The sequence below is a fragment of the Callorhinus ursinus genome, unplaced genomic scaffold (genome assembly GCF_003265705.2).
Source record: "Callorhinus ursinus isolate GAN/ISIS: 27379988/994484 unplaced genomic scaffold, GSC_fseal_2.0 scaffold13, whole genome shotgun sequence".
NCBI classification, from domain to species: Eukaryota; Metazoa; Chordata; class Mammalia; order Carnivora; family Otariidae; genus Callorhinus; species Callorhinus ursinus.
This window is the reverse complement of record NW_027397075.1, coordinates 20465568-20486722: the sequence shown is the minus strand read 5'-3', so window position 1 is coordinate 20486722 and position 21155 is coordinate 20465568. Positions and strand designations below refer to the sequence as shown.

Here is a 21155-nt window from a genome sequence, read left to right as displayed (position 1 = left end):
GCTAGTTCCGCACCTGCGAGCTTCTCTTCCTCTTGCCTCAGCCTTGACGCAGAGGCGCGGACCGAATCTCTGCTGGCTTTTGCCCTAGAAACTCTTTTGAATCTTTATTTTCCTACCAAAGACACTGAGTGAAATCTACAGTTTTCAGCCTTTAGTACCTTGCCCCTTCTTTCACCTTCCCTCCCCAACTTAACTGTCTTTGTTCCAAGTTAAAAGATCATCACAAGGTGGAAAAAACCCAAAGCTTTATAGCCACCGTTTTTCATTCCCATAAGATGTTTGAGAGTCTAGAGAGGCCCGTGTGAAGGAGTCTTGCTCGCGGTTTTACTGGCTTTCCTCGAGGAGAGCTAAAATGCCGGTTGCCAAGCAACACACATGCCCTGGCTTCTTCCAACAATGTGGACTTGAAAAAAAAATCGTCCTGTGATTGACTCATGAATGGGGAATCAGGTGGAAATGCACCAGGCAGGCAGTTTGGTGTGACAACGTTCTGTCTGTTGATTCTGGCCCCTTTGCCTGAGGATTCTTCACACATGGCCACACCGAGAAGTGAGCAGAGTGTGTCCTCAGCAGCGTTCACCTGATTAACAAGCATTACATGAGGGGTTTCAAAGCCTCGTCGACCCTTGTCACTTGTGGATTCCATATTTGCGAATTCAATGCTAGCAGTGTGTTTACGGTCATTTGCAGACATGTGTGGTGCCCAAACCTTTGAGTGGCTCGATGCACACGTTCCCAGCTGAGGTGGGCAAGCCAACACTCTGCCTCCTTGTTTTGCCTCTCTTCCTGTAAACCAGGGCCCTTTGCAGGGTTATTTAGGGCCATGTTGTTTGTATTTGCATGCTTTTTGCTGGTGGTTTTACTGGCCCCCAGCACAGTGCTGTGGGGGTGTCCGTGTTCCTTGGTGCAAGAAGGCTGGGATGTGCTGTACAGAGAAAATATATATGTTAGAGAAGCTTGGTTCAGGTATGACCAGTGTTGTTGGCATGAGTTCAATGCTAATGAATCAACAAGATGCTTCATCCAGAAAAAGGAAGAGGGGATTCACTGATCTATACATCAGGCTGCTCTGGAAAGTATAAGGTAACCTCTAAAGTGTGTGACGAAGCTATGGGGAAAATGGCTATATTTGTGGATCCATAAGAGGACTGATAAAATTCTTTTTTTAAAAAGCGGGCTCCTGGGTGGCTCAGTCATTAAGCGTCTGCCTTCGGCTCAGGTCATGATCCCAGGGTCCTGGGATTGAGCCCCCTGTCGGGCTCCCTGCTCCGCGGGAAGTCTGCTTCTCCCTCTCCCACTCCCCCTGCTTGTGTTCCTGCTCTCGCTGTGTCTCTCTGTCAAATAAATAAATAAAATCTTAAAAAAAAAAAAAAAAACCCACAGCGGACAACCTCATGAGGCTAAAAGCCAAAGAAGTTTATGTTCATATTACCCAGAGTCAGAAAAATGTTAAACCCTTCTCAGCTAGTGTTCTATTACAAAGAAAGGGTGCATATAATTTATAATTTGTAAGAAAGGTGTATTAAATCAGGTGACTTTAACCAGGAACGCCTGGAACAGGGTTACGTACTGACCCGTTGCTGGGTGCTGTCCTGGGCAGTGTTCACGACTTCAGCGTTCACAGAGACTTAGACAAACATGACCACCACGAACAGTAAGAACGAATGGACTGAAAGGATCACAACTTCACCCTAACGGGATCTGTCTTCCACTTGAAGACACGGGGAAAACAAAGCCTGGGACCCGCCCTGATGCTATGTCGCAGCTCAACGTGTCTGTCGGGGGTGGGACCGGATTTCCCGTCCGGCCATCAGCGCTGGTGGTGTCCCTGACGTGCCTGCTGGAAGGGAAGTGTTGACCACTAGGCCTGGATCTTCCGGCACACCCCCCCTTACCTGTCCTCGTCCGTTAAGGCGGCTAGAACAGAATACCACGGACGGGGGAACTGGTGGGGGGGGGGCGCTGAAACCACAAATCTTTATTTCTCTCTGTTCTGGAGAAGTCCAACAAGGCACCGGCAGATCTCGAGTCCCGTGAGAGAACTTTCCTGGTTCACAGACAGCCACCTTCTTGCGACAGGGGTGAGGGAGCGCCTACAAGTTCCCTCATTAGAGCCCCATTCCCATTCATGAGGGCGCCACCCTCATGACCGGTCCCCTCCCGAAGGTCCACCTCCTAATGGCGTAACTCTGGGGGCTAGGTTTCAACCTACGAATTTGAGGGACATAAACAGTCCGTCCAGAACACTCGCCTTGCATGACTTTTATCACTGATAACTTCTCTTGCAGGGAAACCCTATTATATTTTTTAAATTGCCCAGGACCTGAGCCACAGCAAGGCCCGGCCTCCCCAACTGATGCCTTAATTGGTTCCAGGTGGAAAGGCAAACGATGGCTTGTCCACCGGGGTCTTCCTCCCTGAAGGCCTGATGCAGGTCACGTGTGAGTTGGTTTCCCTATGTCCGAGGCCTAATCTCTGCTGACAGCAGCCTGCCTCTCACAGCCGGCCTGCCAAGCTGGTAGGCCCCTCTCCAGGGAGCTCTGAGGAGGTGGCTGGCGGACAGCCTGGTGGGGATGCGGGCGTGAAGACAGGACCTTTGCACCTGGCGTCACGAACACGACACAGAGCTGTGCACGCAGGGCACGGGAAACACAGAGGCTGCCTCTGCCCTCGGGATCAGGGAAGGCTCCGGGGTGGAAATGACATCTGGCAGCAGTTGAGGGGATGAGCACTGATGATGATGTAAGCAGAAGCCTTTAAGAGCAAGGCGGGGGGGCAGGGGGGGCGCCTGGGTGGCTCAGTTGGTTAAGTGGCTGCCTTCGGCTCAGGTCATGATCCCGGAGTCCCGGGATCGAGTCCCACACTGGGCTCCCTGCTCAGCAAGGAGCCTGCTTCTCCCTCTAATCCTCCCCCCTCTCATGTACTCTCTCTCTCATTCTCGCTCTCTCAAATAAATAAATCTTAAAAAAAAAAAAAAAAGAGCAAGGCAGGGAGAATGCTGGGACGAGGGTAGGAATGGAAAAACAGGACTCATTCCTCCAGGTCAGTTTTTGAAGAGCTTGGAAACACCATCTGTGAACTCCCGGGCCTCATTATCACCACTCAGGGCCCCGGCCCTACAGGGCACCTGCAGAGTCTCCAAAGGAGGGCTTTCTAGAAAGCTCCGCGTTCCATGGCTGGCTGGCTGACTGCTTGGGGCGGTGTCTGCGTTGCCCCACTTGTGATCAGGAATACATACACCTCCTGCATTCCCGCTGTGTACAAATACGAGAGTAAGAGACAACGGTAATAAAGCACCTGCAACTCTGTGCAAACAAACGGCGTACGTTACAAACACACAGATCTTCCACGCAAGTTCATGGCTGGCAGGCTGCTTTCCCCTGTGGGGACCGCTGGCATGTGGTCACTTGCAGAGAAGGGCCGTGTGCGCAGACGGCCCGCCGATCACTAGCCACAGAGCTGTTCCGTCCTGCTCCTTCCTCTCGTTCCTATCCCCAGGTCCCGTTATGCGCAATGTCCTGTGTGCGTGCAGACACACAGGATTACCAGACAGCGGGACAGCAGGGCCCAGGGAGATGTTTTGCATGGAGTCCATCCTTGGGGTTGGAGCCCTAGCTCAGCTGCCAGCTACAAATAGCCCCATGCTAAAAAACAATGCTCATTAGTATGCCATTTAAAAACAATGGGGAAAAAAAAACCCTGTGGCCCACAACAACAAGAGCCACGCAGAGGCCCGAAGTCCCACCCTGACAGCCAGAGTGAGGCCTGGCCCACTAATGCAGCCCTAATTCACTTTGTCCGGCAGAGAGAGCAAGCTCACCATGCTGCTGCGGGAGTCCCTGGGGAACGTGAACTGCCGCACCACCATGATCGCGCACATCTCGGCTGCCGCTGGCAGCTACGCTGAAACCCTGTCCACCATCCAGATCGCCTCGAGGGTCTTGAGGATGAAGAAAAAGAAAACGAAGGTAAGGAGCTCCTAGGAGGTGCAGTGGAGGAAGGCACTTTCGGAGCCCGACCGCGAGCCCCCAGCCCCAGGGGCAGGGGTGTGCGGGGCTGCCCACACCGTCTGGCGGCCACTCAGGGCGGGAGAGCTATCAGGCGGCGATGTCCCATTCCCCTGACAGCGGCCGGTCATCCAGCCTGGACCCCTACCCAGGAGCGCTCAGCCCACTTTTAGGCAGTTTGGATGGATGGACTGCTACTCCTTTGTGACAAAGAACTGGCCACAGATGAGAAATATTCCCTGTCTCTCTCCCCGCCTTGGTCCCATGTAGGTCAGAACCGTGTCCTTTAAGCAGTTGAGCCCACAGGGGGTTGTCAGCTTTCTGCGTGCACGGCCCTACTTCCCTGGCATTTCTGGGAATCGTTTCTGGGCTCCTGGGTTTTGCCGTGTGAACTCCGTGTCTCTGGCTGAGGCCCAGGGTCTGTTGGAAACGACCAGCTTGTGTTCTCAGAAGCAAAGCCAGGACAGTGGTGGCGTGACAAGAATGTGACCCGTCAGCCTTTCAGAGGTCGGATGGGGCCTGGGCTGGTCACCTCCTTTCCTGAGCAGGCTCTGTGCCCGATGGGCCACACAGGGGCTCCTCTTCCCACAAGAGGCTATGGTGTGCAAGGCTGGGGCACTCCAGCCTGCTGCACCATGAGAAATGGCCCAACGCAGGGAGGCCAACTAGGGCGGCCTGGGGGGCCTGCCCGGAGTCCACTTGTGGGCTCGCAGAGGCAGGGGGTTGCATCTTGGGAGAGCTGCCCCTGCTGACCTCCCTCCTCTCTCACCCACAGTACACGTCGAGCTCCTCCGGCGGGGAGAGCTCCTGTGAAGAAGGCCGGATGCGCAGGCCCACCCAGCTGCGACCCTTCCAGGCCAGGGCCGCAGTGGACCCGGACTTCCCCATCCCTCAGCTGTCCAGTGAGCCCGACTACTCCTCTAGCAGTGAACAGTCCTGTGACACGGTCATCTACATCGGGCCCAATGGCACGGCCCTGTCGGACAAGGAGCTCACAGACAACGAGGGCCCCCCTGACTTCGTCCCCATTGTGCCGGCCCTGCAGAAGGTCCGGGGCGACAGCCGGCCCGCAGAGGCCGGTGGGGCCGCGGCCAGCAAATCAGAAAGGGACTGCTTGAAGTGCAACACGTTTGCCGAGCTGCAGGAGAGGCTGGGCTGCATCGATGGCAGCGAAGAGCCTAGTCGGTTTCCTTTCGAAGAGCTGCCTGCCCAGTTTGGGGCAGAGCAGGCCAGCAAGAGTGCCCCGTTAGGCCAGGCGGCCAGGGCAAGCCCACTCTGTGAGTCCGACAGGGAGGATAACGGGTCCGACGGCCAGTCCACCGACAGAGAAGGCACCGACCCTCCCGCCTCCAAGATGCAGAGAAATCACTCGCTCAGCCCGGCCCCCGGCCCGGCGCCACCCAGCAGCCCCAGCCCTGCCTCGCCCAGGAGCATCCCGGGCAGCAGCAGTGAGCACAGCGCAGCCAGCCTCCAGAGCAGCAGAGAAAGCCTGAACTCCTGCGGCTTTGTGGAAGGCAAGCCCAGGCCGATGGGCTCCCCGCGGCTGGGCATCGCCAGCCTGTCCAAGACCTCGGAGTACAAGCCGACCAGCTCTCCCTCCCAGAGATGCAAAGTCTACACCCAGAAGGGCGTTCTGCCTTCTCCTGCCCCCCTGCCTCCGCTGAGCAAGGGTTCCGGCCTGGTCTCCAGCGAGTCCCTGCTGCAGCCTGAGGTGCGCACCCCCCCGGTCGGAATGAGCCCCCAGGTCTTGAAGAAATCCATGTCTGCTGGGGGCGAGGGGTTCCCCGAAAGCCCTGGCGAGGACGAGCCTCAGGCAGCGACTTCCCCGGATTCTAAGAAGGAGATCCTGAGCACCACACTGGTGACGGTGCAGCAGCCGCTGGAGCTGAATGGTGAGGATGAGCTGGTGTTCACGCTGGTGGAGGAGCTGACCATCAGCGGGGTCCTGGGCGGTGGCCGCCCCACCAGCATCATCAGCTTCAACAGCGACTGCTCCGTGCAGGCCCTGGCCTCGGGCTCCCGGCCCGTCAGCATCATCGGCAGCATCAGCGAGGACCTGGAGTGCTACTCCAGCGTGGCGCCCGTCTCTGAGGTCAGCATCACGCAGTTCCTGCCCCTCCCGAAGCTGACCCTGGACGAGAAGGCCTGTGAGGCCGGGAGCAGACGTTCGTCCATTAGCTCCTGGCTGAGTGAGATGAGCGCCGGCAGCGATGGTGAGCAGTCCTGCCACAGTTTCATAGCCCAGACGTGCTTCGGGCACGGGGAGGCCATGGCAGAGCCCCCGGCCTTGGAGCTCGGCAGCAGCATCCAGAACAGCGCCGTGGTGTGCCGGGAGAAGCCCAAGGCGGGCCCCGACAATTTGCTCATCTTGTCTGACGTGGGCGAAGACTCTTTCAACAAGGCGGCCCCCATCAAAGGCTGCAAGATCTCCACGCTGGGCAAGGCCATGGTCACCATCTCCAACACGGCAAATCTGGGTGGCTGCGAGGGCTACATCCCCATGAAGACCAACATTACAGTCTACCCCTGCATCGCCATGAGCCCCCGGCCCGTCCAAGAGCCCGAGGCGTCCATCGCCCCCACCGTCAGCTCAGGGCCCAGAGCAGCCCAGTCCCAGGACAGCAGGGAGACTGGTGCAAAGACAGAGATGAAATTTGAGGACCCTTGGCTAAAACGAGAAGAGGAGGTCAAAAAAGAGAGTGCCTATCCCAGTGAAGAGGGGACTGTGTGTGAGGCTGCCACAGGCCCCCCGAAGCCCGAGGCCAGGGCAGAACAGGACAGGAAGGCCAGCCCCGGGGACAGGCTGAGCAGCAGCAGTGGTGAGGTGTCCGCCTCGCCAGGGAGCGACACCTTCAGGAGGGTGGTGGATGGCTGTGAGATGGCCCTGCCCGGTGCGGCGGCCCAGAGCCCTGTGCACCTCAACAGGAGCCTCAAGTCCAGCAGCCTGCCCAGGGCTTTCCAGAAGGCCAGCAGACAGGAGGAACTGGGCAGCCTGTTCTACCACTGTGCCGCGGAGAGCAACGGGCTGGGCGCAGCACCCTGCAAGGTGACCCCGGAGAGGAAGGTGGCCTCGCCCAAGCACGGAGTCCTGGCTCGGCCCAAAGGGACGCCCCCTCTGCCGCCGGTCCGCAAGTCCAGCCTGGACCAGAGGAACCGGGCCAGCCCCCAGCACAGCGCCTGCAGCAGCAGCACCGGCAGCCCCTCGCACCCCTCGCACCCCCCAGCACCCTTCCTGGCCGCGTTCCCGGACGAGGCCGGCGGCAGGCTGAAGGAGGCCAGCAGCAGCAGGCTCTTCAGTGCTAAGCTGGAGCAGCTGGCCAGCAGGACCAACTCCCTGGGCCGGGCCACGGTCAGCCACTACGAGTGCCTCTCGCTGGAGAGGGCCGAGAGCCTGTGCGCGGGCAGCTGGCGGGCGCACGCCGCCAAGGACAGCACGATGCCCCGCGCGGGCAGGAGCCCGGGCCGCGGCGGCGGCGCCGCCGGGGCCTCGCCCACCGCCCCCGGCCCCGCGCCACCCCCTGCCTCCGCCTCCGCCGCCCCGTCGCCCAAGGCCGGCCCGTGCAAGATCTCGGCCGTGAGCAAGCTCCTGCTGGCCAGCCCCAAAGCGCGAAGCCTGGCCACCGCCACCACCAAGACGCTCAGCTTCTCCACCAAGTCCCTGCCGCAGTCGGTGGGCCAGAGCCCGGGCCTGGCGGCCAGCGCCAAGCCCACGTCCTGGTCCACGCAGTCCCTGAGCCGCAGCCGGGGCACCGGGCCCGCCTGCAAGCTGCCGCTGCGCGCCGTCAACGGGCGCATCTCGGAGCTGCTGCAGGGCGGCGCGGGCGCGCGGGGCGCCGACGGGCGCGCGGGGGCGACGGGCGAGGAGCGACCGGCCGCGCCCCCGCTGCCCTCGCCCTACAGCAAGGTGACGCCGCCACGCCGGCCACACCGCTGCAGCAGCGGCCACGGCAGCGACAACAGCAGCGTGCTGAGCGGCGAGCTGCCGCCTGCCATGGGCAAGACGGCCCTGTTCTACCACAGCGGCGGCAGCAGCGGCTACGAGAGCGTTCTACGCGACAGCGAGGCCACCGGCAGCGCCTCGTCTGCGCACGACTCCACGAGCGACAACAGCAGCTCCGTGGGCGGCCGCTGCCGCAGCCTCAAAGCCCCGAAGAAGCGCTCCAACTCAGGTAGGCGCCCGGCCCTCCAGACGTCCCCGCACCCGGAGCCCTGGGGGCCTGAGTACCGTTCTGGGAGTGGCTGTACCGCCGCGCAGCGCTTTCCTAAGGGTCGGGTTACCGTCACTAGCGTCGGAGCATGGCAGTTGCCAATGCCAAAAGCGGGGCTCCTGGCCCCCCGAGACCCCGTGGCCGCCCTCCCACGGTGGCATGGAGAGCGCTGGTCTCATGGGCTGTGTGGTGGAGAGGCCCTTCCTGCATGTCCCCCAAGCACACTCGTACACAGTCGCATATGCACGCCCCCGTGGCGCCTGCAATGTGCCCCAGCCTCTGCACTCATGTGCATGCACACACGGTGCACCAGCATGATCCCCCCAACACAGTGCACCAGCACGACGCACACACACACGGTGCACCAGCACGACGCACACACACACTGCACCAGCACGATCCCCCCACACATTGCACCAGCACAATACACACAGTGCACCAGCACGATCCCCCCACACACAGTGCACCGGCACGATGCACATACACAGTGCACCAGCACGATTCCCCCCACACACAGTGCACCAGCACGACACACACACACAGTGCACCAACACGACGCCCACACAGTGCACCAGCACGACGCACACACACTGCACCAACACGACGCACACACACTGCACCAGCACGACGCACACACACACAGTGCACCAGCACGATTCCCCCCCACACACAGTGCACCAGCACGATACACACACTGCACCAACACGACACACACACACAGTGCACCAGCACGACGCCCACACACACTGCACCAGCATGATACAGTGCACCAGCACGACGCACACACACACACTGCACCAGCACGATGTGCACACACTGCACCAGCACGACACACACACACACTGCACCAGCACGACGCACACACACACTGCACCAGCACGATGCACACACACAGTGTGTCAGCACAACGCACACACACACTGCACCAACATGATTCCCCCCCACACACACTGCACTAGCACGACACACACACACACACTACACCAGCACGATGCACACAGTGCACCAGCACGATGCACACACACACACACAGCACACTAACGTGGTACACCAGAGCACCCTGCTGCCCAAAATGCATGCTCTCAAGAGAACATCTTCCATCTCCAGGAATTTCCTATCAAAAGGCAAGTAAAGAGTCCAAAGACTCTAATGAGGTGATAAAGGCCACTGACTTCTGAACTGGAGTTTGGGGTTACAGGGGACAGGAACTTATGATGGGTGAGGAGGACCCAGGTCAGAGCTGGTGGCCCTGTAGCCATGGGACAGGTGAAGGGAAACGGCGCAAAGAGAGGCCTGGACAGAGAAACAGAAGGAACGAGGACAATGTGAGCTACTGAGGAATCCCCCGATTCAGCTCTACTCTTCAGGGGCTTCCACAGAAACTTCCCCTCCTTGTTCTTGAGTGAAGGACACATTTTTTAATGAGGCCATCTGACGCAGAGCCCTGCATGCAGTCTGTGACTTGGCCAACGTGAGGGGGGCATGGGGTCCTGCCCCCCAGCCTGGCCTTTGCCGTCCATGGCCCTTCCATGGGGCCCTCGGAAACCATGGCCCTACAGAACAGTGGTGCTATGGGCTCATCAAGAAGTAAAAAATGGGGTGAGTCCTCGAAGTGGGGTCTGCCCTTTCCTGCAGCTGCTCCGGCAACTGCCCCACGGGCTTTCTCTCTCAACCATGGGGTTTCTCCTAACACAGGCAAGCACAAGCTCTGGAATGTTCCAACCCGAACATAATGCACACCATAAACCGTTTGTCTGCCTCAAAGAAGTCAACCTTGTAATTCTAGATGCTGTGGTGTAGCTCTCCCCACCTGCCCACCCCCTCACAGACCACAAAGCGTGTGAGTGAGCATGTTGTACTCCAAGTGTGTTTGGGAGTCGTGGCTGTCAGCCGACCCGATCTCCCAGACGGTGTGTGCTTCAGGCTCTGACCCACTTTAGTAGAGCCCACCCCAGGCCCTCAGCCCTCAGAGCCCCATCAAGGACCTGGGAGCGGTGCCCACTTAAGACAAGCGCAGAATGAAAAGCTATTCAGGATACCGTGACAGCTGCTGGGCCCTATTTTCAGGGCCGGGGGCATTAAGACATATTGATATTAGTCACTAAAACTAGCAAGAAAGTGTATCTGAGCCAGAGTCTGCAGGGGTGGGGGTGGGGGGAATCTGGTCTTCCTAGGACTTGGTTGGTTGATCAGCCTTGTTGCTAGCACCTGCCCCATTTGTTCTCCGGAATCCAGATCATTGTGATGTCAGCTGTGTGCTCACGTGTGTCTGGGGGTTAGCATGCTTTCCCACACTCTTGTGAGAGCCTCCTTTCGATCAGTCTGGTCTGTTCTTTAATCTCTGTTCGTCTTTCTTCAAGACTCGCAGTTTTGGGCTTGGCCATTGTGCTGGGGTACAGAGCTCTATAAAACAGCTGAGCTGATAGCGGCCAGCAGGCTCTGCACCTGCCCGTGCCTGGTGCTGTCTCCCTCCATAAAGTCTGTCCTCGGAGGCTCTCTTGTTGGTGAGGCTATTGGAGGACACAGTGTAGGACTGAAGCACCAGGCTAGGGGCCAGAGATAGGTTTAACACAGAACGCCAGGAGAATCAGATGTCTGTCAGCAGGTGCCGGGGATCCAGGGCCCCATGATGGACGTGGCAGTGGAGATAAGCTCCTTTCAGGTTAGGTGACCTTGTCTCGCTTATTTATGGTGATTATTAAGAGAAATGCTAGCTATCAGACATGATCAGCATAAATCAAAAGCAACTTCTTTAAGAAGCCATAAAACTCCTCAAAGGAAATTCCTAGCTAGATGGCTGGATTGTACAATTCCTAGAGATGTTTGAAACTGCAGAGGAGACGGGCAGTTATCTTTTATCCGAGATTGCTTTTGAATTGGAAAATTGCAATGATTTGGTTGAAAAACGAACTAGAAATAGATCACAAGGAGGATAACCTTGACCTCTGAGTGCTTTGGAGTGTGTAGCATGAGAAACAACCAAATGTCATTAAGCTCACCTTATGGGTCCCATTCCTGGCGACCCATGTTGGTGGAAAGTGCATGGAATTCGCCAGAGTGTGGTGTAGTGAGAAGACCGAGCTGGAGAGCAGGAGACTTGGGCTCTTGGGCTGTGGCCTTCAGGGAATAACTACCCTCTCTGGGCTCACATAAAAGTAAAATAAGGGGGTTGGTAGAACACCAACACTGTCTCTCTGGTGTTCACATCGTAGGGAACAATGCAGGTAACGTAAAGAACGTTGGTGGTCATATGACTTCCTTTCCATAAGACGATCCATAGTCCATGGGATTTCTTTTATTAAATCTTGATCCATCCCCCTCTTCTGTGCTCTTAGAGCTCGCTGACACACAAGGTTCAAGCATGGTGGGGAGGGGCGGGCAGCATCGAAGACAAGGCCACTTTAAGAAGTTTGTCATCTAATTGGAGACAAAGCAGGAGAAGCATGGAGCAGAACGGTGACCGAGGTAAAGTGCTGAGTCCCGAGTGGGGTCATGAGGCATAAGTGTGGGAAGCGTTCAGACGCGGGGCAGGCCCAGCGTGACAGCAGTCTGCTGGGAAGCACTGCAACCGAGCCTCATAGGAGGTTAGGGCAGAGGGGGTGGAGGCCCTTGTGGGCTGAGGCACTGAGGGGAAACAAGCCCGGGCAGCAGGAGCATGGCCTGCGGGCAACAGGGTGAGATTAACCCACCAAGGGGGTGTTCTTGTCGGATGTAATGACTGTAGATGATGTAAGCCCAGGCCGACTTACACCTCCCCTGCGGGGCAGCTAGAGTACGGATTGTCATCGGCGGTGGGGCATCCACCTCGGTTCTTGGCCGGATAGGTTCTTGTTTTGTCCCTGCCTCTCCACGGAGCTGTGACCCCAGATCTGCTCGAGAAAAACGAAGTCCCTAAAAAAGATCTGTGTAGGCGATCATGTCAAAGTCTCGAGGGTGCCCGGAGTCTAGGCCTCTCCTGTGTCCTTTTTGTGTTGTTGCTGATCTTCACCTCCTGAAGCAGGCGTCATATTTCATCAAGGACAGAGGGGACAGGAAGAGGGGGATGATAGACCCCCCCAGCCTTTAAGGATGCTGTCTAGTAGCTACGCACAGCACTTCTGCTGATGCCCCATCAGTGGGAGCTTGAGGTGCATGTCCCAGGGGCATGGTCCCCATCCTGGCAGCTGTGCACCCTTCTCCTGTTCTGTCCCCTTCACGGAGGAATCAGAGAGTGGGTATCGGGGACAGCTAGCCATCTGTCACAGGGTGTCAAGCGTGTTGAATAGGGTCTGGCACATAATCAGTGCTTCTCACAGTGTTGGCTGTCGCTATAAGCAAAAAAGCAATGTGTTTTACAACTATTCCTATAATACCAAATACTAGGACCCCTTTTCCCAGAACACAAGCATCTCTTGAATTCCATGGTAACACACATTCATGCTGAGGGTGGGGCCAGTATGGCTGACGGGTCTAGACCGTGTGTTTTGGGGTGCGTGTGTGCGTGTGCCTGCACACATGTGGTTCATGGGTGGAGATTGGAGGTGGCTTTAAAGGGAAGGCAGGGAGTTGGTGAGCTTTTGGAGGTGAAGCCAGATTAAGGGAGTAACTGTTGAGGTGCATGGCAGGGCATTGGCATGTTTCACAGTCAGCCCTGCCACAGACCCTGGGGTGCCTGTCAGGGTCCCAGCACGCACATCAGAAAATATGTTCATTTTAAAAGACTGAAATTCAAAAAGATAAACTTTGGGCTTCATTCCCTCCTCAGGTTCTCAGAGACGGAGACTCATCCCGGCACTGTCCCTTGATACCCCCTCCCCTGTAAGAAAGCCCGTCAGCAGCACTGGGGTCCGCTGGGTGGACGGCCCCTTGCGCAGCACCCAGAGGGGCCTCGGGGAACCTTTTGAGATCAAAGTATATGAAATTGATGACGTAGAGCGGCTACAGCGGCGACGTGCGGGCAGCAGCAAGGTGAGCTGTCTCGTCCCCACACGGTGGCAGCCCCCCCCCTCCCCCGGCCCCAGCCCTCAGGCAGGTGCTGGAGCAGCGTCCTGAGTGGCACGCTCAGACCTGCGGAGACTTCCTTGCAGGGTCCTGGGGCGGGGAGGGGAATCAGTGGCTCTGCCCCAGCTCTTGGGCTGTGGCCTTCCGGCTCAACCGCTGGGGGAGCTGCCAGTTCTGGGAGCTTGTCTGGCTCCAGCCTGGAACCCCAGGCTCCTCAATGTAAGACATGCCCACGATAGTCCTACCCTGTGGCTGGCTGAGCGGACTCGGGCAAAAGGCGCAAACATGGCTGGGAGAACCCAGTCCCTCCCAGCTCCCTCATCGCTGACTGTGCACGGAGCATTCCCATCTCCAAGAGGTGGCCTGCATTCGAGCTGGGGGGCCTCTTCTCCCTCTCTCCACACAACTCCACTCCTCCTCTGCCTTCTAGGAGGTCACGTGCTTCAACGCGAAACTGAAAATTCTGGAACACCGCCAGCAGAGAATCGCCGAGGTCCGGGCCAAGTACGAGTGGCTGATGAAGGAGCTGGAGATCACCAAACAGTATCTGATGCTGGACCCCAACAAGTGGCTCAGCGAATGTAAGGCCCCGGGTTCCTTCCTATCACTGGGGCTGCCGGGTTTGCCAGCCCAACGGGCCTGCACACAGCCCAGAGGGAGGTGTACGCAGACCGTGTGGGGCTCTGGGGGCCCACAGCCTCGCTCTTCTCAGGGAAGATAGGGGGATGGGCAGCAAAGGTGTAGCCGGTATTGCTCTTGCAAGAATTCTTTTCATGTGTCTCAGTCCCAAGCACCTGAAAATGAGATTCCCCTCCCCCTGCATTTGGCAGAAGATCCCCCAGACTTGAAGCTGAGTTACAAGTCTGCTCCTAGACCACAAAATCACATTGCATGTCTAGCCCAAACGACATAAGACTTTCTAGAGCTCCTAATAGGGTAGAGTGTGCAATCCTAGAAAAGCCTCACAAAGAACCCAGAAAGCAAGGAAAACATTTTTGAGAGGGAAAGAATAGCATTCACTGTGTTATTTCTGTTCAATAGAAAGCCCAGGATGACAGTAACCATCTCATAACAATTCAGAACAATTTTGCTCTCTGACAGATTCAATTGTCTTGTATTTATTTGCTCCTAACCATTCTATTTACCACAAAATAAAGCTCAAATTGGGTCCCAGCTATTTCATTGATAGGGGACTCAACATTGGAAGACTTAGTCTGTGGAATAAAATGCATGACTGCCATTAAAATTCCTTTCCCTCCCTTGTCCGACACTCACCAGCCCCCCAGCCTCCCTGTGCCTTGCTCCCTTCACCCCTGTCCCCTGCATGCCAATCACGTGGGATGACCACCATCATGCGGACCGGCCTGGATGCTGGCTCTCCCACGTACTAGCTGTGGGACCTCGGGGAAGACACCTAACCTCTGTGAGCCTTAATTTCCTTAACATAATGGAGAGCCCACTTCATAGGGTGTTGTGAGGTGTGAGCACTGCTGGGCCCATGATGAAGGCTCGGTATCCGGTAGTAAGATGATGATTATTATCCCAGAGTTGAACCAAATAGAAGACCGCTCCCTCGTGCCTGCTTCCACAGTGCACCGACTTAGGTCCTATGTGAGAGGTCTGGACAGAGACATGCTCTCGGGGTGTTGTCATCCCAGGCACTGGCGGGGGAGAGGACATGAACGAGGACAGTAGCTAAAGTCAGGCTGTGGCACAAATACAGGGCCCAGTGCTTCCTTCTCTCCCACTCGTGGCTTCTCATCTCCTCTGTCCATGAATTCCAGGTAGTTCAGGTCCTGGGGTGCCCCTGCAGGCAGCCCCCCTTCATTTGTACTGTTTGCATTAGAGCTTTCTGTTTTGAGAGCTGTTTATGCCTCAGGCAGGCTCGAGAACGGTCTTCATCTCACGAAGTCACCTTTTTTCCTGGGATGGGAGCAGACGTACACATCGGCACACACGTGTAGATGCTTCCAGGAAGTAGTCACTCCCTTCATGCCTTTGTACGTGTCAAGAATCAGCAATCGTTTGATGCTGAGGAAGGGAATGAACAGGAGGCCACATGAAAGGAGAAACACAGATCATTCCTTTAAGATGAAATGAAACCAAGAATGAGCAAAAAAAAAGAACAAACCCCAATAAGGCAGCACGGTATTTGCTGGGTGTGGGTGATAAGTCAAATATTGGCATAGAAATCTATGTGCCGACATCCATTTTGATTTTTCTTTCTTAATTCTGGTGCCACCTTTGAGGTGGTCTAGTAGCAGCCTGAGGAGGTTATGTCCTGCTGGGTTCTCTTTTTGGTTTTAAAAATTTTTACTGCTTTCTTTATTGCAGTCTAGTTGACACACACAGTTACACTAGTTTTAGGTGTACAACATACAGATACTGTACGTTACGCCATGCTCACCCCAAGTGTGGTTACCATCTGTCACCATACAAGGCCGAGACAGAACCATCGACTTTATTCCCTACGCTGTGCCTTCCATACCCGTGACTTATTCATTCCATACCTGGAAGCCTGTACCTGCCCATCCCTCCAACCCCTCCTCCCCTCTGGCAACCACCAGTTTGCTCTCTGTACTTATGGGTCTGTTTCTGTTTTTTGGTTTGTTCATTTTTTTGTATCTTTTAAATTCCACATATAAGTGAAATCAAATGCTATGTTTTTCCCTTAGCATAATACCCTCAGGGTCCATTTATGTTGTTGCAGATGGAAAGATCTTAATCTTTTTTATGGCTGAGTAATATTCCAGTGTGTGTGTGTGTGTGTACGCACGCACATGCGAGTGTGGGTACTATGTATATAACAGCCATTCTGACAGGTTTGAGGGGACACCTCATTGTGGCTTTGATTTGCATTTCCCTTATGTTGAGCATCTTTTCATGTGTCTGTTGGCCATCTTTATGGCCACATTTTTCCTTGGAAAAAATGTCTGATCAGGTCCTCTACCTATTTTTTAAATGGATTATTTGTGGGTTTTGATCTTGAGTTGTATAAGTTCTTTATATACTTTGGATATTAACCCCTTATGAAATATATTTGCAAATATTTTCTACCACTCAGCAGGTTGCCTTTTTGTTTTGTCGATGGCTTCCTTCACTGTGCAAAAGCTTTTTATTTGTTGTAGTCCCAATAGTTTATTTTTGCTTTTGTTTCTCTTGCCTCAGGAGACATAACCTAGAAAAATCTTGCTAAGGCCAATGTCCAAGAGATTACTGCCTATTTTTTTTTACAGGTTTTGTGGTTTCAGGTCTCACATTTGGGTCTTTAATCCATTTTGAGTTTATTTTTGTGTATGGTATAAGAAAATGGTCCAGTTTCATTCTTTGCATATAGCTATCCAGTTTTCCCAGTGTTATTTATATATTATTCAGTTAGCCAACATATAGTACATCATTAGGTTTTGATGTAGTGTTCAATGATTCATTAGTTGAGTATAACACCCAGTGCTCATTACAACATGTGACCTCCTTAATACCCATCACCTGGTTACCCCATCCCCCTCCCTTCTATAACCCTCAGTTTGTTTCCCAGAGTCCAGAGTCCAGTGTCTCTCATGGTTAAAGAAGATGTGGTTCGTATATACAATGGAATATTACCTGATGCCATTTATTAAAAACACGCTATCTTTTCACCATTGTACATTTTTACCTCCCTTGTCATAGATTAATTGACCATATAAGCATGGGTTTATTCCTTTGGCTCCCTATCTGTTCCATTGGTCTTTCTATTTTTGTGCCAGTTTCATGCTGTTTTGATTACCATAGCTTTGTAGTGTACCTTAAAACCTGGGACTGTGATACCTACAAATCTGTTCTTCTTTCTCAAGATTGCTTTTTGGGGTCCTTTGTGGTTCCATACAGATTTTAGCACAGTTTGTTCTAGTTCTGTGAAATTACTATTTGTATTTTGATAGGGATTACATTGAATCTGTAGCTTGCTTTGGGTAGTATGGACATTTTAACAATATTAATTCTTCTAATCCATGAGCATGGTATATCTTTCCATTTGTTTATGTTGTCTTCAATTTCTTTCATCAATTATTTTATAGTTTTTAGAGTATAGATATTCCACCTCCTTGGTTAAGTTTCTTCCTAGGTATTTTATTCTTTTTGGTGCAATTGTAAATTGTTTTTTTTTTTTTAATTTCTCTTTCTGCTAGTTCATTATTCTTGTATAGAACTGCAACTGATTACTGTATATTAATCTCATATCCTGCAACTTTCCTGAGTTCATTTATTACTCTTAATGGTTTCTTGGTAGAGTCTTTAGGGTTTTCTATATAAAGTATCATAGTATCTGCAAATAGTGACAGTCTTACTTCTTCCTTACCAATTTGGATGCCTTTTATTTCTTTTTATTGTCTGATTTTTGTGGCTAGGACTTCCAGTACTATGTTGGATAAAAATGAGTGGGCATCCTTATCTTATTCCTGATCTGAGAAGAAAAGCTCTGTTTTTCACCACTGAGGATGACGTTAGCTGTGGGTTTGCCCTATGTGGCCTTTATTATGTTGAGGTATGTCCCTCTAAAACCATGAACAGATGTTGTTCTTTGTTAAATGCTTTTTCTGCATCTATTGAGATGATCCCATAGATAAAAACTTCAATTTGTTAATGTGGTGTATCACGTTGATTGATTTGTGGATACTGAACCATTTTTGCACCCGTGGAATAAATTCCACTTCATCATGATGAATGATTCTCCTAATGTATTGTTGGATGCGGTTTGCTAATATTTTGTTGAAGACTTTAGTATGTATATTCGTCAGAAATATTGGCCGGTAGTTTTCTTTTTTTTATAGTGTCTTTATCTGACTACAGTATCAGGGTAATGCTGGCCTCATAGAATGAATTTGGAAGCTTCCTCTTCTACTTTTTTGAAGCAGTTTGAGGAGAGTATGTATTAACTCTTCTTTAAATGTTTGGTAGAATTCACTTGTGAATCCATCTAGTCCTGGACTTTTGTTTGTTGGGAGTTTCCGATTGTTTGTATTGATTCAATTTTATTACTAGTAATTAGTTCAGATTCTCTGTGTCCTCCTGATTCAGTTTTGGAAAATGGTATATTTCTAGGAATTTATCCATTTCTTCTAGGCAGTTCATTTTGTTGGCATATTTTTCATTACAGTCTTTTATAATCCTTTGTATGTCTGTGATATTGGTTGTTACTTTTCCTTTTTTCTTTACCTGAGTGCTCTTTTTTTTGATGAGTATGGCTGAAAGTTTATCAATTTTGTTTTTCTTTTCAAAGAACCAGCTCTTGGTTTCATCTTTTCTATTTTTTTGGTCTCTATTTCATTTATTTCTGCTCTGATCTTTATTATTTCCTTTCTTCTACTAGCTTTGAGCTTTCTTCTTTTCTAGTTCATCTGTGTATAAGATTAGATTGTTGCAGATTTTTCTCGTTTCTTGAGGTAGACCTGTATTACTTCCCACTTAGAACTACTTTCACTGTATCCCATTTGGACCATTGTGTTTTCATTTTCATTTGTCTCCATGTATTTTTTTTTTCATTTCTTCTTTGATTTCTTCATTGACACATTGGTTGTTTAGCCTCTACAGGATTGTGGTTTTCAATTTTTTTCCTGTAATTGATTTCTACTTTCATACCACTGTGGTTGGAAAAGATATTTGATATGATTTCAATCTTCATAAATTTATTAAGACTTGTTTTGTGTCTGGACATGTGATCCATCCTGGAGAATTCCCATGTGCACCTGAAAATAATGTGTATTCTGCCATTTTGGGATGGATTGTTCTCTTTGTTAAGTCCATGTGGTCTCATATGTCCTCCAAAGCTGATGTTTCCTTATTGATTTTCTGCTTGGATGATCTATCCATTGGTGTTAGTGAGGTATTAAAGTCCCCTACTATTATTGTATGACTGTCAATTTCTCCCTTTATGACTATTAATATTTGCTTTATGTATTTAGGTGCTCTAGTGTTGGGTTCATAGATATTTACAATTGTTATAACCTCTTGTTGGATTGATTTCTTTATCATTATGTAATGCCCTTATTTGTCTCTTGTTACTGTTCTTGCTTCAAAGTCTCTTTTGTCTGATAGAAGTACTGCCACCCTGGCTTTTTTTTTTTTTTTTTTTTTTTTCTTTTTTTTTGGTATATTTTTTTCCATCCCTTCACTTTCAGTCTCTATGTGTCTTTAGGTCTGAAGTGAGTTTCTTGTAAGTAGCATGTCAATGGTTCTTGGTTTTTTACCCATTTTATCACCCTGTATATTTTGATTGGAACATTTAGGCCATTTACACTAAAAGTAATTATCAATATTATGTCCTTATTGCTATTTTGTTAATTGTTCTCTGGTTGTTTTTGTAGTTCTTCTTTGGTCCTTTTTTTCTTCTCTTGCTTTTTTTCCGTGAATGATGACTTCCTTTTAGTGTTATGCTTGGTTTGGTTTCCTTTATTTTTGCATGTCACAGGTTTTTGGTTTGTGGTTCTACAACATCCTAAGTATATAGCAGTCTATATTAAGTTGAAGGTCACTTAAGTTTGAACACACTCTAAAAGAACTTCATTTTTACTCCTCCTCCACATTTTATATATATGTTGTCATATTTTACATCTTTTTGTGAGTCTCTTTAATTTTTAGATATAATTGGTTTTATTTTCTTTTAACCTTCTTACGAACTTTCTTAAATGCTTGATTTACTACCTTTACTGTGTTTGCTTTACTCATGAATTTTTTCCTTTCGTAATTTTCTTCTAATTATGGCCTTTTCTTTTCTACTTAGAGAAGTCTCTTTAAACATTTCCTGTGAGGCTCGCTTAGTGGCAATGAACTCTTTTAACTTTTGTTTGGGCATTTCTTTATCTCCCCTTCAGTTCCTTTTTTTTTTTTTTTTAAGATTTTATTTATTTATTTGACAGAGACACAGCGAGAGGGGGAACACAAGCAGGGGTAGTGGGAGAGGGAGCAGGGAGCCCGATGCAGGGCTCAATCCCAGGACTCTGGGATCATGACCTGAGCCGAAGGCAGACACTTAATGACTGAGCCACCCAGGCACCCCTCTCCCCTTCAGTTCTGAATGATAATCTTGCCAAGTAGAGTATTCTTGTAGTAGGTTTCTTTTTTCCTTTTCAGAACTTTGACTATGTCATGCCACTCCCTTCTGGCCTGCCAAGTTTTTGCTGAAAAATCAGCTGATGGTCTTACGAGGTTTCTCTTCTATGTACCTAGTTGCTTCTCTCTTGCTTTGCCCTAAAAATTCTCTTTATATTTAATCTTTGACATTTTAATTATTATATGTCTTGACGTGGACCTTCTTGGTTCACCTCATTTGAAACTCTCTGTGCTTTCTTCCCCAGGCTAGGGATGTTTTCAGCTATTATTTCTTCAAATAAATTTTCTGCCTATTTCTCTTTCTCTTCTCCTTCTGGGACCCTGATAATGTGATTATTAGTATGTCTGATGCTGTCCCAGAGATCCTTAACTTATCATTGTTTGTTGTTGTTATTTTTACTCTTGTCATTCAGCTGAATGCTTTCCATCACCCTGTCTTCCAGATCACTTACTCCTTTTTTGGCCTCCTCTAATCTGCTGTTGATTCCCTCTTATGTATTTTTCATTTCAGTTATCATATTCTTCAACTCTGATTGGTTCTTTATATTTTTGATCTCTTTGTTGAAGTTCTCATTGAGCTCATCCACTCACGCACTCATTGAGCATCTGTCTGACCAGTGCCTTGAACTCTTCATCAGGTAGACTGCGTATCTCCATTTCCTTTAGTTGTTCTTCAGAGGTTTTGTCTTGGCCTCTTGTTTGGAACATATTCTTCTGTCTCTTCATTTTGTCTGTGTTTCTGTTTCTTCTTATAAACTTGAAGTTTATATGGTCTTGTGTAGGGATGTCCCCTGTGTTGGCCATGTGTACCTGGCATCTTTGGCTGCTGGCTGGCTGGAGTTGTAGCTGATATGCACTGGAGGATGGGGCAATCTGT

General features: G+C 51.2%; 1 protein-coding gene across 2 annotated transcripts in view; it reads left to right on the top strand.

The window, feature by feature from the left end:
* The window catches only part of KIF26B (kinesin family member 26B), a 444580-nt gene that overhangs the window by 414230 nt on the left and 9195 nt on the right, over positions 1-21155 (top strand). For both annotated transcript variants that reach the window (XM_073899899.1, XM_073899900.1), the window contains 4 exons: positions 3806-3968; positions 4783-8176; positions 12960-13162; positions 13626-13776. In XM_073899899.1, the coding sequence (XP_073756000.1) occupies positions 3806-3968; positions 4783-8176; positions 12960-13162; positions 13626-13776 (3911 nt within the window). The remainder of the gene's footprint in view (positions 1-3805; positions 3969-4782; positions 8177-12959; positions 13163-13625; positions 13777-21155) is intronic.